This window comes from Panulirus ornatus, chromosome 16, assembly GCF_036320965.1.
Source record: "Panulirus ornatus isolate Po-2019 chromosome 16, ASM3632096v1, whole genome shotgun sequence".
Classification (NCBI taxonomy): Eukaryota; Metazoa; Arthropoda; class Malacostraca; order Decapoda; family Palinuridae; genus Panulirus; species Panulirus ornatus.
The window spans coordinates 32292386-32309835 of NC_092239.1; the positions used below are offsets into that span (position 1 = coordinate 32292386).

A 17450-nucleotide genomic window follows, 5' to 3' on the forward strand; every position below is an offset into this window, starting at 1 on the left:
TCTCTCTCTCTCTCTCTCTCTCTCTCTCTCTCTCTCTCTCTCTCTCTCTCTCTCTTTTCCTCAGAAGCGATTTAGCTAATTTTACTCGAAGTTTGCTCTTGAATGTTGTTAGCGACGTCCCTTGCGCCGGGGAACGCCTCGTACGAACCTTAGGCTGATGCCACCTTCTTCAGCCAGACTTTTTTTAAGTTTTCATTTTTCTTCAAGTTTAGATTTCCTTTTTTTCCAATCCTCTCGTATCTTATCTGTACTGACTGTAAGTTCTTAAGTATACATGGATTGGAAGGCAAACTTCTGCAGTCAGATGAGAGGTTTCATAAGAAAAACAGACTCGTGAAAGTAGTGTAGGTTTGCACCGGGATGTGTTCGCCCGCTTGCTTAATCTGAAAACGAACGTCAGATTAGACTTAAACATGTATACCATAAGGATAGAGACCTGGTATCAGCAGGAGAGAAATGTACGAAGCTCCTAGGCTCATTCTTGAGTGGTGTAATGGGGTAAATTACATGAATCAACTCCTGCTGGTGTATGATTAAGATATTAAGCTGACCAGTCTTGATATTTGTCATAGAAGCCATACGGTTATTGCCACTGAAGCGGCCGCAAATATATAAGGAGTCGATGCAAAGTGGTGTAACATCTGAACCTTTCCAAGAAACACATCTGGATCATTAATATATATATATATATATATATATATATATATATATATATATATATATATATATATATATATATATATATATATATATATATATTCCATGTGTGGCGAGGTGGCGACGGGAATGAATAAAGGCAGACAGTGTGAATTGTGTGCATGGGTATATATGTATGTGTCTGTGTGTGTGTATATATATGTGTACATTGAGATGTATAGGTATGTATATTTGCGTGTGTGGACGTGTGTGTATATACATGTGTATCGGGGTGAGTTGGGCCATTTCTTTCGTCTGTTTCCTTGCGCTACCTCGCAAACGCGGGAGACAGCGACAAAGCAAAATATATAAATATATATATATATATATATATATATATATATATATATATATATATATATATATATATATATATATATATATATCACCTGGCCCAAGAATTCTGTATCTTGATCAGACATACAATGTAAAGGGGTTTGCGGGAGATCAACCCATCCAGACGTGGCCACAGTCGTTGGTAGAATGTGCAGTGGGCGGTTAGCGATCTCTGACCTACCAGCCTTCGGGTGAAATTCCAGGCCAAAAAAATATTGGCCAGTCTTGTGGCAGGCAGCAGAGGCGGGTGGGGGGTTTTTTTGTGTGTGATCCTGACCTTTGTTCCTCCCTGGACACAAAGGTCTCGGAGCACACATGATGCCCAGCGTTGGATGTGTCGCTTTGTTCGCCAATGTGAAGGAATTGCAATAAGGTTTTATTTGTTTTGAGGTTATTAGCTTTGCTGTGTCATATATATGTATATATATATATATATATATATATATATATATATATATATATATATATATATATATACATATATGAAAGCTGAGGGGAGGATGTTTTGCTTTACGGAGGTAAACGTGTTGCAGGGTCTGAAGTTAGAAAGTTTCTGTTGTGTCACTTTAAGTTTTCAGTATTTTTTTTTTTTCATATATTCTTTTTATTTTCTTCTTTGCCAGGCAGGCCGTACTGGCTCGCTCAGAGTTCTCTCCACTCTCTCATAGCCACCTTCACCTCACACAGAACCGACGATAGACACTCACAAATGATTTGTTTCTAAACTTTTTCCATGAAGTAGACTTTTACATCATTCATAAATCAAGTAATATGACGGCGTTAGAACTAAAATTCATAGAGAGAAAAAATAATAGAAAATCCATGCTATGAGACAGTTAGATGTAGAATGTAAAGTTGAAGCAATGCGGGTTACGAACTGTGATAGGAGCAGCAGCCAAGGTGGACTGAAGAGTGTGAGGTGTGCGATGTTTAAGGTACAGCATGAGAGCGAAGCACTCGTAAGCTGCATCTAACTTTATCTACGCTCGAATTATAGACACTAAAGTCTTATCCACGTACTTGACTTTGCATTTCATACTTAGCTAAAAACAAAGTCTTCTTTTTTTTGTTGCTTGCAATGTTATTTCGTAAATGGAAAGTAATGTTATTTACGCTGGACATGTATAACATTATGTATACTGATGTATACACCAGAATTCTTAGTCATTAATGCTGTCAGGATGGCTGATATCTCTACATGGTAATGATACAGGAAAAAAAATGTGAGAACAATTCATTAGTGAGCAATGCGTAATGAGATCATTACTTATAATGTTTACCCAGTTAATAGATGATCATTATCGTTATAATTTCTATCTATACTAGGAGAAATAGTGACAAGTAACCAACTCTATTATAATTCCTTCGCAAGGAGCAGCAACGACAGGTTTGGTAAATCGTCTCTGCCTTTCTATGGTGTAGCGGTTAGAATTGGTGACCGTGATGCATTTACGGGGGTCGCCTGGGGTCGAGCACATAGGTTCGAATCATGGTTGCGGCATTCGGTCCACAGTCAACACAGCTGTTCATCTTCCTGTAAGGTTTGGTCGATGAATTGGGTACCTTGCTTACGATAAGATAGGTTTATATATTTATCGCCTGTGTCGTCTCAGCTAACATAAAAAAAATGACAGCTGGTCATGTTTTCCTCACTATTGTGTGTTCTTAAAGTGTGTGGTTAGGGAAGAAAAGGACTAGGTTGGCATGAAAGGTACACTCAAGAAATAGAAAATAGTTGTATGATAAATGATATTGGCTTCACTCAAGTGTGTGTGCGTGTTTGTGTGTGTGTTTGTGTGTATGTGTGTGTGTGTGTGTGTTGTGTGTGTGTGTATGTGTGTGTTGTGTGTGTGTGTGTGTGTGTGTGTGTGTGTGTGTGTGTGTGTGTGTGTGTGTGTGTTTGTTTTCCCTGAATTCGACTTCTTCGGAATCACATTCAGTCAGTAGAGATTAACTGGTGTGCAATTTACATCCAGCCGTTCATCTGGTGTTAGCGTAACCCATCAGCCTCCTACACTAAGTGTATTGACCCAGTATAGTCTACACTGTTCCACAGTATCCCGGATTCCCCCAAGTATATATTAGTTTAAGGTTTATTGAGCTCGTGTTGTGTAGTGGTCACTTATTACCGTTTTTTATCACCCTGGGCTGGGAAGTTGAGGGCGAATGTATTGCATTGGGGTCGTCTTGGTCTGTATGATGTTGTTCAAGTGTTCTTTACTTCCACAGTTCGTCACCAGCTGTACAACCTTTGTTCAGTACACGTTAAACATGTACGATCTTTACAAACTTTAACTCAAAAAAAAAAATTACATTTGTCTTATAGATTTTTTTTATATGGACATATGGAAATACATTTTTTCTTCATTTTCTTTTACTTAACGTGCTCAGATTTTTTTTTTTACCCCGTCATGTAGAAAACCTTACAATTTTCTTCGTCTTTATATCGTTATGAAAGCGGACGCGTATTGTGGTGGAGGATGGTTCACATACCAGTGGCGTGGTGTGTCCTAGAGAATGTAATTTTTACATAAAGGAATGTGGCCCTCAGCTCACGTGTATGAAATCTCATAAGCTTGACATAAAAGATGTTTTGGGGAATACTTTCTGAACAGAATCATGCTTTGCATACTGCTCTCTCTCTCTCTCTCTCTCTCTCTCTCTCTCTCTCTCTCTCTCTCTCTCTCTCTCTCTCTCTTTCTCTCTCTCTCTCTGTGTGTGTGTGTGTGTTAGACTTTCCTCTTTCTGTTAATGTTGGTTTGTTTCTCCAGAATCATCATGTATGTGTATGTAAGATGTTAATGTTCCCTATGATGAGATCTTTTTACTTAAATTATTAAAACTTTAAGATATATCGATAAAGTATAGGCTTATGTATGGTTAACAATAATGAAAATACTAATGGAAATTCCCACATGGACTCGACTGTTTCATTTGCATGGTTCCCAACTTTTCTCACCAGCTTACGGTACGTCTGTCACATCTTGGCCAGAATGCGTATCATGATGAACGCATTACTCAGGAGACGATACGCAATAATCATAATGACTGATATATATATATATATATATATATATATATATATATATATATATGTATATATATATAAAGGATGTCTTGCGTTGTTAAAGGTACCATTTTTAATTTCGTCTTCGCGAAATACATCGATCATTTCTGACAAGAACTGTTGTTAATTTACATGCCTATCTGGTCCTGTGTAAACAGGGAGGAAAGATGTGTTCAGACATCATAATTGACCTAATTCCTGATAAGAAATGGTGTTATCTTGCTTTATCGTTATCATTGAAGTCATGGAGGTTCTTCAGCCAGATCCTAAGACCCTCTCACCTCCTTCCTTCATCCCTGGTCATCCACGTGACCTGTGATCCCTCCGTGTATAAAACCCGTCTCCCTACCTTGATTTGTCCGTCACACTCACCATTTTCTTTTTTTCTTTCCTCCCTCTCGCTCGCGTGCTGCGGGGGGCAGACTTGACCTGCGTGAGGGCGAGGGGCGGGAGGAGATGGTTGACCCCTCGCTGAGAGACCGACTCAGGTCAGACCCCAGCGGCTCCCGCCTGACCCTTGACCCAGCGCGGGGACCGGACACCGGCACCTACAAGTGTCGCGTGGATTTCAACGACTCCCCGACCTTGTCAGCCATCGTTACCCTCACCATCTACGGTAAGTCAGTCTCTCTCTCTCTCTCTCTCTCTCTCTCTCTCTCTCTCTCTCTCTCTCTCTCTCTCTCTCTCTCTCTCTCTCTCATCATCCTTGTACGGCCCGCGGAGCAGTCAAGCCGGAAGGGCTTCATAACCAGTGGAAATGGGGGGGGTAACCATTATGACGTCATTATCAGTGGAAGGGTTAAGTAGTCATTATGGTGTCATTACCAGTGGAAGGGTTAGTCATTGTGACGTCATTGCCAGTAGAAGGGTGAGTCATTATGACATCATCAATAGTGAAAAGACTAGTAATGACGATTGTGGTGATGACCTCAGAAGACTAGCCATCTGTCACGGACACACGAAGCTTCTCCCGTGTCTGACCAGCCATCTGCCCACCCGAGCTGTGTAGCAGGTTAACCACTTCTCCACCAGAGGCTGACCCAGGCACACAAGAGTTGTTGATGGTTACTATGACCTTGTTTAAAGAGGTCAGTCACACAGAGATCTGTCTGTAGGTAGTCATTTGGGTCGGCCAAGACACACACACACACACACACACACACACACACACACACACACACAGTGCTGTAGGTGTCTCCCTAGTTAATGATTAAGTGAATGATCATGAAATATTTTGAATATGTAATTCAATATTTAATCATTTCTGATCTTATTTACTGGATTTAATGGCCCCGGAGCAACATTTCGACACAGCGGTCTTATTCAACATTGAATATATGAGCTTTACCCAAGTTTTATTGCTGGGAAAATATAGCGGCAAAACACGTTTCTAAAAAGTAATGTGTAATATTTTATAACGCTTCCTTGCGACGACAGATTGCGAATACTAATGAAGCGAATAATCATGAAACAATTTGAATATGAATATATATAATGATTTCAGACCTTTGTTATTCTAGGACTGTGTGACCCGAGCCAGAGCAATGCGACGTATAATTAAGTTTTCAAGCAATCTGTTCTCCGGGGAAAGATGATTAAGAACCTGGGGTAGACGAGGCGGACTTGGACAAGAAACTTTTTTTCTTTTTCCTGTTGTTATACCACGAACCGAGAATTTGTGATTCGGGTGCTGAGAAAAAGACAATGGGCTTCTCTCTCTCTCTCTCTCTCTCTCTCTCTCTCTCTCTCTCTCTCTCTCTCTCTCTCTCTCTCTCTCTCTCTCTCGTGGGACAATGGTATAGTCCTGTCCAAAGCCTGTGTGTGTGTGTGTGTGTCAGTCAAGGGGCGATGGTGTTGACTGATGTCCCTCAGCCAATCTTCGGCGAAACCTTGAGCGTGTAGACGGTCAATTAGCGAGCGTCATTGGACAGTCTCTCCATATGGACGGGGTTGAAGGTTGCTTGATGCTGGTGGTGGTGGTGGCACTAAATATAGATGTTCTAAACTTTGGGCTCTAAGTACAATGTTGTGAATTGATAATCACTTTCAAAGTGGTGTTTCTGACTACTACTAATAACTGTTGTTTTCACCCCAGTTCGCACCACGGATCACTCTCTTCCCCCTGTGATAATGTCACCTTTTTTTTGCCAGTGTTCGTGTCATTAATGTAATTATTCTCCCCAGCAGTGGTATGCCTCTAACTACTCTTTCTATTCCACTGTTCAAGCCTGTGATTATTTTTTTTTTCTCTTCCTTTATGCTGCCAGTACTTCATAGTTCCTATGTAGTGATGCCACTATGATGCCTCAGAGAGGGATGCCACTGACATCTAATTCCCTTGAAATGTGATCACGAATAACATTTTTTTTGCAGTGGAAAGGCCATAACAGTTATTTCCTCAACATAGGTGCTGCTAACAACTATATCCTCCACAGTGGTGGGCCCAGAGCTGGTGTTACTAACCACCACCCACCTCCTCCTCCACAGTGGTGAGCCCAGAGCTGGTGTTACTAACTACCTTTCCCCTCCTCCTCCACAGTGGTGCCCTCCCGTCTGGTGGTACTGGACGCCAACAGTCACCCCGTCCACGGCGGCGTCCTTCGGTCACTCATGGAGGGCGACACGCTCACCCTCTACTGCATCGCCTCTGGAGGTGAGTTGAGCCGGGTCGCCTGGCCAGCGTGGCCTCAGCACCCGGAGGTGTGTAGCTCCTCCCATGACCTACATCTACAGGAAGTCGGTATAGCCTGGGGTCATGGGCAACCTACGTCACGTGAGGTCATCCAGGGTCACGTGTAAGACAACTTGTTTGTAAGGTCTAATTTAGGCGACATTTGGCCATATAGATGACCTAGGTTGTATGAAGTAGAGGGTCTCTTGAAGTTTTGTTCACCATTTTCATTTCTCATCCGCAACGGGAACATGTGATTGGTAATATGGAGGGATTTAGGGTAGCATAGTGAATGAGGGGGAATGAGGAGGGTAGCAGAGTGAATGAGGAGGATAGCAGAGTGAATGAGGGGGAATGAGGAGGATAGCAGAGTGAATGAGGGGGAATGAGGAGGATAGCAGAGTGAATGAGGGGGAATGAGGAGGATAGCAGAGTGAATGAGGGGGAATGAGGAGGATAGCAGAGTGAATGAGGAGGATAGCAGAGTGAATGGGGGAATGAGGAGGATAGCGGAGTGAGAAGACTTAATATCAATTTCCAAGAGAATATCGTGTGTCGCTCGCATCGTCTCCCGTGGAAGGAGAGATGTTTGTATGCAAGTCATGCTTAATGGATTATACGGAGGAGATATAGTATAGTTCAAGCATATCACAAGACCATCATAACTGGAGGTTATCTTCAACGGTCGCTGCGTGAGAGCTGAATCCGGTTCGCCGCGGAAAGAGCAAATGGTAATTGGGGCAGTTTAACTCGGGGCGGTAAACTGGAAATTAATAGTCGAGTAGTTTACCCCAGGGCGGTAAAGTGCGCTGCACTCACTCCACACCTGAATTCTTATAGGCTAATATCATGTTGCTAATGCACAGATTTCCCGACCGGGGTTAACAACGTCGGGAAAGTGTGTGTGTGTGTGTGTGTGTGTGTTGTCGGGGGGGGGGGGGTTACAGTAGCGCACCTGGAGGCCACACAGTCGCCAGCCTCCCCTCGCTGGGTGCGCCACTCGTGTGTGTGCAGGGTGGTGTCAGCTGAGGTGGGAAGGAACGTAGCAGTCCTGAGGAGGGAAGGGGAGGGTGGTTTAGATTTTGATTCCGTATCGAAGTTGGACGACCCTCCTCCTCTCTCTCCTTTTGTCTCTCTCTCTCTCTCTCTCTCTCTCTCTCTCTCTCTCTCTCTCTCTCTCTCTCTCTCTCTCTCTCTCTCTCTCTCTATTCTCTGTGTGGTTCGATAGTGGGATGGGATACTCTGTGGACACCACTCCACACACACACACACAAACAGGGTGTGTGAGAGCCGACCGAGGTACGTCAAGGGTACACAGAGTACAGAGGCAGATGTGAGTGTGGTGGAGTGGGTGTGGAGCGTTGGTACCGCCTCCTCTGCCTTGTATGAAGTTCCTCACGTCCTGTGTGCTGACAGTTATACCTTGGGAATGCAATTACTCTGCCCGGCCCTTGATGTTCACTCTCTGTGTCCGTACTTCATAAATCCCGTGCACACTGTCTTGTCTGATGATATTAACACATGAGGCCATTTGATGCCCTGATGAAGCCCATTTAGGCTATATATTTATACCCTAGCGACCCTAAGCCAGGTACCCATCGCATCGACCAGCCCCTAAGGGAAGAAGAACAGTTGGATTGACTGTGGACCGGCTGCCGAGACCAGGATTCGAACCTATTCGGAGTCGACCCCGGCCGGCCCATAAATACATCACGGTCGGACACGTTAACCGCTACACGAAGGTTCATAATCATTAATTCTGGTAATTTATGTTAATAGTTCCGGGGCTCAATGTGCGCTATATTACCTGGTGTTTAAGAGAACTATGAAGCAAATTACAAATACTGAACCATAATTTCCCTTCAGATATACACACAACTGAAACATTTACGCATGTTGGTATGTTGTGAATAATTTTTTCTGTGCATAAATCATTCATGTATGTAATTGGATTCCTAACGTTTGCTAGGAAGTTTGTGTCAAGGATTATTTGTGACTGGTAAGAATAATGTTCATTGCCTCTACACATGGTCGTGGATAGGAGAGGTCAGGTGTCCCCCTCCTCTTGTAACATTGGTTGGTGACGGTATCAGGGGAAGCCAGACCATACCATAGTGACAGTGAGTGACATGAGAACTGCAATAAGGAATATGAAGCTACAGCTACAAGAAATCGAGCCGAACAGAGAGTAGTAATTGAGCAATGGAAAGGCGGGCGGTGTAGCATCTGTCTTGGGGTTAGTTTATGGAGGGGAATATTGGCGTCGGATTTACTAAACTTGTTTTATGGGTAATGAATGTCACAGCGGAGGCGGAAATTATCGAACCAACCGAAGTGTTTGAAGCTTTCTTGGAGGAGAGGTTTGCCTGTGTTCAAAGGAGGATTGGAGACGATTGAAGCGAGCTTGGAAGAAAGTTGGGAAATGCTGAAGGGAATTTACGAGAGGGATGAAACAACGTAGAAGATTTTATTGGGGTTTGAAATAAGTGTGTTTATTTTTGGAGATTTTTTGAGGTATTTGAAGTAGGTTTAGAAGGGTTAGTTTGGGGGTGTTTTTAGCTGGCTTGAAGAGGAGAAGCCTTGTTACTTGATAGTGTCTCAGACATTTGAAGCACACCTGAGAGAAGCGAATATGAGGAAGTCCCAGAAGTGAGGGATGTAAATACTGGGAGTAAGCTATGAGGAGAGGGTTAGTGGTGTGCATAAGGATATATTGCCATATATGAAGCAAGTCTGATGTGGTTCAGAGGTGCTCAGATTTTTGGTAATTAAACCAGTCATGGAAGGAAAGATTTCCAGGCGTCTTAAGCAGTTTTGGAAAGGAGATTCACTTTGGTTAAAGATTTGACAGGACTGACTAACGCTACAGAGGAGACACTATGGGTGTTTATGGGGATTCTACACCTTTCATGCCAGGAAGTGCTTGAAATTGCTTCAGAGGAACTTGAAGCAACTTTGCAACCAGGTTGTAAAGGTCTTTCGTGAAGTTTTTGCCGGTTCTTAAAATATTTTTGAAAGTGAGGTTGTAAAGTACTTTAGTACCTCCGACAAAGACGTTTTGAGGTACATTTAACAAGCAGGTGTTTTAATTAAACACAGAATAGTTAACTGGTTAAGTTTCTTGAAGGTATTTGAAGCAAGCTTGGAGGAAAGGCAAGTTTTAAACTGAATTTTACAGATATTTGAAATCGACTGAGGAAAATTTTGAGAAGCGTAAGTAACTTTTTAATTCAAGGTAAAATATAGGTTTTTGGGCATCAGACGTGTGTGAAGCAAACATGAATGAGATTGCTATGTTATGCTTTTTGGAGGTCTGTGTGGCAGGCTTGGATCAGAAACTTGTAGACACCATAGAAATTCTTTTGATTGTTAGAAATATGTTTGAAGAACAAGTACGTATCTTTCTGAAAAAGTATGAAGTAAAAAAAATAGATTTATAAGGAGTTCGTTACTAGTTTCATTAATCAGCAATGTGTACAACACTGGACGGTTGTATGTCTTCGAAATAACACACTAACTACTCCAGACTCGTGTCAGCATGAGGCTCATGATTAAATCAGAGTTCAATTGAGCTAGAATTAACTTTCTGTCAGGTTTCAGTCCGGGTGTAATCACGCCACAATCAAGCCACAGCCAGGGTTATAATCAAGACACAATCAGACATCGACCAGACTCCTGAAACACAGTCCGACTCTGACCACACTCCCTCTGGTGTTGGCTAGTGGACGGTCAGCCCTGTTATGATGCTATACTCTCTCTCTCTCTCTCTCTCTCTCTCTCTCTCTCTCTCTCTCTCTCTCTCTCTCTCTCTCTCTCTCTCTTGCGTCGTTTTGTTCTCTGTGTGTGTGTGTGTGTAATTATCATCACCTCTCGTGATCACCTAATTGTGCTGTAAGGGGAAGGAGCTTTACACTCGTTGAGCCTCAACTCACTCATTCTCCTCAACGATCGTACCACCAGGTAACTTTGGGTTCCTTTGGTCAGCAGCTTCCCCAGACTGACACTGACCCATCCTCCTTCCCTCTTGGTCAGGTCGGCCGCCTCCCGAGGTCACGTGGTGGAAGGGGACGACGCTTCTGTCCAACCGCAGTGTGACGGTAGGCCAGGACGGGACCCTGCTCGCCTCGCACGAGGAGGGCGACGACGTGGTGCTCACGGTGGGCGTGGGCGTGGGCGTGCGCTACGTCAGGACCGTCCTCACCATCCCGGCCCTGACCAGAGACTTCGCCCACGCCAATATCACCTGTCGGGCCTCCAACAACAACATCACCGAGCCTCTGTCCACCACGCTCTACCTTGAGGTGTACAGTGAGTATTCTGCCCCAGTTCTCCTCGATCTCACAGCTCACTCGTGCCTCCCCTGCCTCTGTATGTACCCTCATTTACTACATGTACCGGTCGTTGTGTTCTGTGCTCATCCGCTAAGATCTCCTCCTGTATTTGCACTGCTACTTATACCAACAGCTCTCTATAGGTGTCCCTATGATCGCCCCACACATGTGCTTCCATCACTTAAAACTCACCCCCCCAACTGTGAATCCATAATAACGTATGTCTTATCCTTCACACACACACACAGACCTACATATTTAACTGGACTTTTATTATTTCCACGTCTACCTGGTCCTTAACCCTCCCTTCAACCTCCTCCTCCAACCTGCCACTCGAATTCCTACCCACAGAGTGAGTGGCCTCACCACCTGTAGCCACCTGCTTCCATCTGTAACATGCCTAGCCCTCCACCTCACCTGTGCTGCTGTACCCTCACCTGTGCTGTACCCTCACCTGAGCTGTACCCTCACCTGTGCTGTACCCTTACCTGTGCTGTAGCCTCACCTGTGCTGTACCCTTACCTGTGCTGTACCCTCACCTATGCTGTACCCTCACCTGTGCTGTACCCTTACCTGTGCTGTACCCTCACCTGTGCTGTACCCTCACCTATGCTGTACCCTCACCTGTGACTGTATGTTTGAATTGATTTGCACCTCCACACCTCTGTGTTTGTAACTCCACCACGATCTGCTCCTCCTACATAATCCTGTATCTCCACCTTTAACTGTACTTCCATCTGTGTGTGTGTGTGTGTGTGTGTGTGTGTGTGTGTGTGTGTGTGTGTGTGTGTGTGTGTGACTGCTAAATGTCCTAATCCGTTTGATTACCGAGATATATATGACGGTCGGAAAATGAATGTTGGGGACATGAGAGGACAGATGGAATCCGTATTCAGAAATAAAGATTAAAAGTGCATATGGACGGGAGAGGGAATTAGCAAAATAATAGAGAGGGTTGAAAAAAAAGTCCAAAATTTTTGATGGTTTAGAGAGAGAGAGAGAGAGAGAGAGAGAGAGAGAGAGAGAGAGAGGATTGATAGCAGTGCTAGTGAGAGCAAACATTCATGAATGGTGCCATTGAAAAGACGAGAGTTTAGGTGTTGGACAAACACATCAGTAGACGTGTATTCATGAATACATCGGACTTACGTGTGATGCATGTGAGTACCTTGCTCACTCATCTTAGCAAGACTGCCAATGCATCCATCTTGGAAGGTAATGAATCAGAGGCGTTTTTGTTTGTAAATTCAGAAGAAAGAAAAAATCCTACAAAATGTGGAAGATGAGTCGGGGGTGATTACGGTAATCACCCAGGAAGAACTGCTTGAAGATAAGCCCAGAGATGACGGCAGTGATTACCACTGGGGAACCTCCAGTACGTACCCAGGACACTACGAGACGATGGAGACACCTTTCCCCAGTGGGCATGACTACACCTCACAATATTAAACATTTAATAACCAGGTGTGTTATACAGCACCGTTATCCCTCCTCCTCTGGCTCAGCAGGTGGGTATATCAGCGAAAGTTCCTTGCAAGGAAGGACCACATCCCCAGTGGGGCAAATCCCCTCACCACACAAGACCCGACCAGTGAGCAGTGACACAAGTCCTCCCTCTGACAGTGCCTGGAATCGCACACACACACACACACACACACACACACACACACACACACACACACACGCAAACACCGTGCGAACCTCGGTACACGGGTTCGTCTCTTCCTCCTCCCCCTGGAGGAATGGCCAGCAACTGGTGGGGAATTCTTCTGTGGTGATGAGAGAGGGACGAGGATTGGATTCATAGATTCGTGAGGTTTATGACGCTGCTTACGGCCGCCAGAGTGGTGCTCAGGTGTAGGGAAAATGTACAGTGATGAGTAGGGAAGGTTGTGTGTGTGTGTGTGTATGTGTGGGGTGGGGTACCGTCAGTATGTTTCTCGAAAGTTGTCTGTGAAGAAAAGTGTGTCTGTACGTCTGTATGCCTCCCGGATTTGGCCCAAGAAACACGGGATTTGGACATTCCTTGACCACGGTCAACCCGCCTTAGTGCCGTCCTGCCATACGGGTCAGTTTCCACCAGGAACCCTGGATGTAAAGGCCAATATTCTGTCTGTCTCGTCGGCCGTCCACACTCCCAACACTACTTGACGTAACTAACTACCAATTTAGCAGCTGCGAGATGTGATCCACACTGGACCAGGGGACCTTCCCTTAACCTACACCAGATGACAAGGACGGCGAGAGAAGCACAGACACACACACACACACACACACACACACACACACACACACACACACACAAGCGTGTTAGAGTACACACACACACACACACACACACACACACACACACACACACACACACACACACACAGCTCACAGTTTTCTATAAACCTACACAATACACCACTACACACAGCACATCTTCTATTTGTCCAAGTTTACCTTTTGTGTCCAACCGCATCTTTCCTCCCCGCCTTAACCTCCCCAGAAAGGAGAGGATTGTCTCCCATGGCCGTGTCTGCACCCCCCCCCCCCCCCGGACTGGTCGTTAACAACAGTTGGGGCACCAGTTAGCAAGAATATTCTTTACCACAACAAACTCTAGAATATTGTTATAATTTCATGTACTGAATATTCGTTATAAATAGTCTAATATTCAAGACTTATTAAGTTAGTTTTTGCTGTATAACATATACCAATATAGGTCAGGAAATGTAATTTTTTCTATAAAGTGTATATGGATGCAGGATTTAAACTGTCACTAATTTTTACCCCACACTGTACGAGCGAGAGACGACACATCATCACTGGAGCTCTTCAGTAGATCGATTCATTATGATCGGCATTCTCAGTTAGCGAACCTCCGCTTCTCTCTCTCTCTCTCTCTCTCTCTCTCTCTCTCTCTCTCTCTCTCTCTCTCTCTCTCTCTCTCTCTCTCTCTCGTGGGGTCAATAAGAGCGAGGCGTGTGCGGGCAGTTGAGGGCAGGGAGCAGCCAGCCTCCCCCCAACCCCCAACAATCGCCGTCCACGCCTTGGAAACCCATTTGTTGTGGAGGCAGCAGCGCCTCTTACGGCGGGAGCGGGCACCTCGTGTGGCCGCCCTCCTAACTTTATTATCAGGCTACACATTTACTGCCCAGGCCAGCAGCGTGGAGGCTTGAGGAGGAGGAGGAAGCAAACCTTCCAGTAGAGGAAGATAAGACGCAACAGAAAATAAAACTTATCAGTGTATGTGATAAGGGTTATCATTGCCATGTCCGTTAAGTCATGACAACTTTTTTTTTCTTCGCTTTCCTACGGTTTATATGCGAACCCTCCAGTGCAGATGGGACGTACTGTTAATCTTGTCTTTCTGTAAAGACGAACGTCCAAAATTTTGATCCCGGAGTCGCTACGTGCCAAGTTGCGCGCATTGTTTTGAAACTCTTGTCTTCACCGAAGCGAATGAATGAATACTTGAAAGAAGAAAGCTTTCCTATATTTTGCCTGCCGTTAATGCTTGTATATTGCCATGACGTATTTCATTCATATCTAAGAGTTTTCCAAATACGTGTGACACAATAAAAGAAAAAACATATATGAAATGATATGAATAGTGAAATGAATATTAAGGAAATGATTCAACGTACAGATGGCAAATTACTCAGCCACTTCGTTTTCTCTGGAGGAAATTTCGTTTGTATAAAGTAACATTTTATAGATGGAAGTTGAGCTTTTATTTTTGGGTTGTTCTTATCGAGTGGGAAGTTAATGGTAGGCATTAACGAGTAGGTATATATATCAAAGATAAACGCTGGTCTACATGTTTGAGGGGATAGACGAAGAAATGACGATAGATGGAATATATGAAGATGTGATTGGAAGTAAAACTATTTGAAGATTAATTCTGAGCTGTGGGAGAAAATGGTAAGTGTGGGGGAAGGTAGGAATCCTGGGAGGCTGCTGTGTGGACTGAGTGTGAAATATTATATTTGAAGAAAGGTTTGCTTGGCGTTACCCTGTGCGGGCGGATGGGTGGCTGGCCGGAGGCTCCCAGACCAACATGTCCAGCTGATGCGCCATCTTCCCTCCCATCCCTGCAGCACGGCCGGCGTCCGTTGTGATCAACCCTCCTGGAGAACCGTTGGTGGAAGGGCGTCAGACCCGGCTGGAGTGCGTGGCCGCGGGAGCCTACCCTTCTGCTGTCATCACGTGGGAGAAGACCATGGCTGGCCGGTCTAATCTCCTGAAGGCGACGGTAAGTCTGTGGTTCTCTCACCTGCCTCGTCATAAAGGTAAGTCCAGCTGTCTTCAGCGTACGGTGCCTTCATGTGTCAAGGCTGTCCGAAGTCCCAGCTTCCCCCCAGTGCGACCGTAGGTCAACGATTCCAGAGGCTCCTGAAGTCTATGTAAAGTTCCCGCCCTTTACCGCCGTGTTATATGCCGTGTACTTACCTGTGTGTGTGTGTGTGTGTGTGTGTGTGTGTGTGTGTGTGTGTGTGTACATGTGCTTGTCTTTAAATGCACATAGCGTTAAATTTCAGTAAAAGAAAAAAAAAATATACATAATCAGTCTTTTACACAAAGGCTATAGCACTTTTAAGCTTTTGTCAGTCATATAGAAAAAAAAAATTGGAATTGTTGAAAAGTTTAATAAATAAAGGATTAATTACCAGCCGACACCCTATTGTTACATAACAATAACTGCGCATTTTAAATGTTTTTAATCAACCTTTACAATCGCCAGTATGACTCCGGCAATGTCAGTGGAGAACACTGAGGACAGTACGAAAAGGAGCTGCCTTGGGACAGACGAAAGTAGGATAGAAACAACAACATGAGAGAGCATGGGAAAGATAGGTGATGATAAAGAGGCACAGGGAGGATAGGGGGAAGTGTGGAAGAATAAGGACAGATATTAAAGGGATAGGGGAAGGAAAGGAAACATGGGGGACACGAGGGAAAGCAGAGAGGAATAGAAAGGAAAAAAGGAAGCATAAGTAAGAAAGGAGAGAAAAAAGAGGTATAGAGAGGACAGTGGAATAGGATGGGAGAAGTAAGGAAGCTTAAGGAGAACGTAATGAAACTAGGAGACATAAGGAAGAGGAGGAGAAGGAAGAGAAAAAAAGCAAAGAATCACAGAGAGGGGAATGATAAAGCAAGAAAACATAAGGAGGAGATGAGTGGACATAGGAAGCATAACACAAAGGAGAGAGGGAACCTGAGAATGAGGGAAGCAGCGAGTGTAGTCAGGACACACAAACACAGTTCATTGTTAAATTTACTCGCGAATTAATGAACCGATCTTTTATGCAAACGAATGTTGATAAAACTGAATGATGGATAAGATCTGATATTATTCCGACTGGTTCAAATACTTTTATTCATATAAACTTTCAGTATTTAGCATACTGGTGTTGTTAAAACAATAGTGTTTGCTTTAATTCATATAAACTTACAGTATTTAGCATACTGGTGTTATTAAAACAATAGTGTTTGCTTTTTTTTATAGCTATATGCCTGGTCGGTGCGTAGTTAGAATTATAGGAGAATGTGCTTTTGGTAGTGAGTGTCGTAGCTCTTCAAGTGACTTCCGGGTAAATAATGCCTAAGAGATGATATGCTGATAGAAATTTTGATCGTAACGCAGAGCGTGAGTGACTGACGTATTATCTTATCATTGTGCTGTAACACGGAAAGTTTAAAAACTTCCCGGCCGGACCCAACCAGTGGAAGAACTTCATTATCCTCAAGGTCTTCCAAGATATTTAGGTGTGGCGCAACGCGGTAGGCGAGAGCTTGAGAGCGGTGTGGTTTTCCTGGGTTTTCTGTAACCAATGGAAGACTTTAATTTCATTCTTAACGACATAGTACGTTAGGACCCGGTATCTGTGTGTCATTATGCGGGGAACTACGTGGAACATCTGGGTAATGTAGCGCTTTACTTCGCTCAGCGGGGTGGCGCCCCCTCTTCTGTCACGGCCATAGACCGTAAACACAGTTCTTGTATAACCCATTTTTGTTTATTCTTAATTACCTCAGGAGAAGAGAAACGTTTGCAGCTCCTTTGAGAGCCTTTCCTGCGTTTCCTTCAAAAGTCTGTTTATATACCCGTTTGGTTTTCGCGTTACGCCGACCGTTAGGAATACAAAGGAATCCAGAGGAATTCATAGAAATTCAATAGGTAACAGACCACTGGGTCCTTTCGAGGCTGTTTGTGGTAGTGGAAGACATCAGACACCCACAGGAGAGTGTGGTCAAAGTGGAAAGGCATACAGATTAACATCATAGAGGAAAACCCACAGACCGTTCACATGATTAAGAAGGCGTAAATAATAGTAATCGTGAACCTGAGCACATTGTATAT

General features: G+C 44.1%; 1 protein-coding gene across 6 annotated transcripts in view; it reads left to right on the top strand.

Moving 5' to 3' along the window:
- Positions 1-17450, top strand: part of LOC139754219 (neural cell adhesion molecule 1-like) — a 265506-nt gene that overhangs the window by 204583 nt on the left and 43473 nt on the right. For all 6 annotated transcript variants that reach the window (XM_071671497.1, XM_071671498.1, XM_071671496.1 and 3 more), the window contains exons 4-7: positions 4522-4715; positions 6639-6752; positions 10803-11078; positions 15187-15341. In XM_071671497.1, the coding sequence (XP_071527598.1) occupies positions 4522-4715; positions 6639-6752; positions 10803-11078; positions 15187-15341 (739 nt within the window). The remainder of the gene's footprint in view (positions 1-4521; positions 4716-6638; positions 6753-10802; positions 11079-15186; positions 15342-17450) is intronic.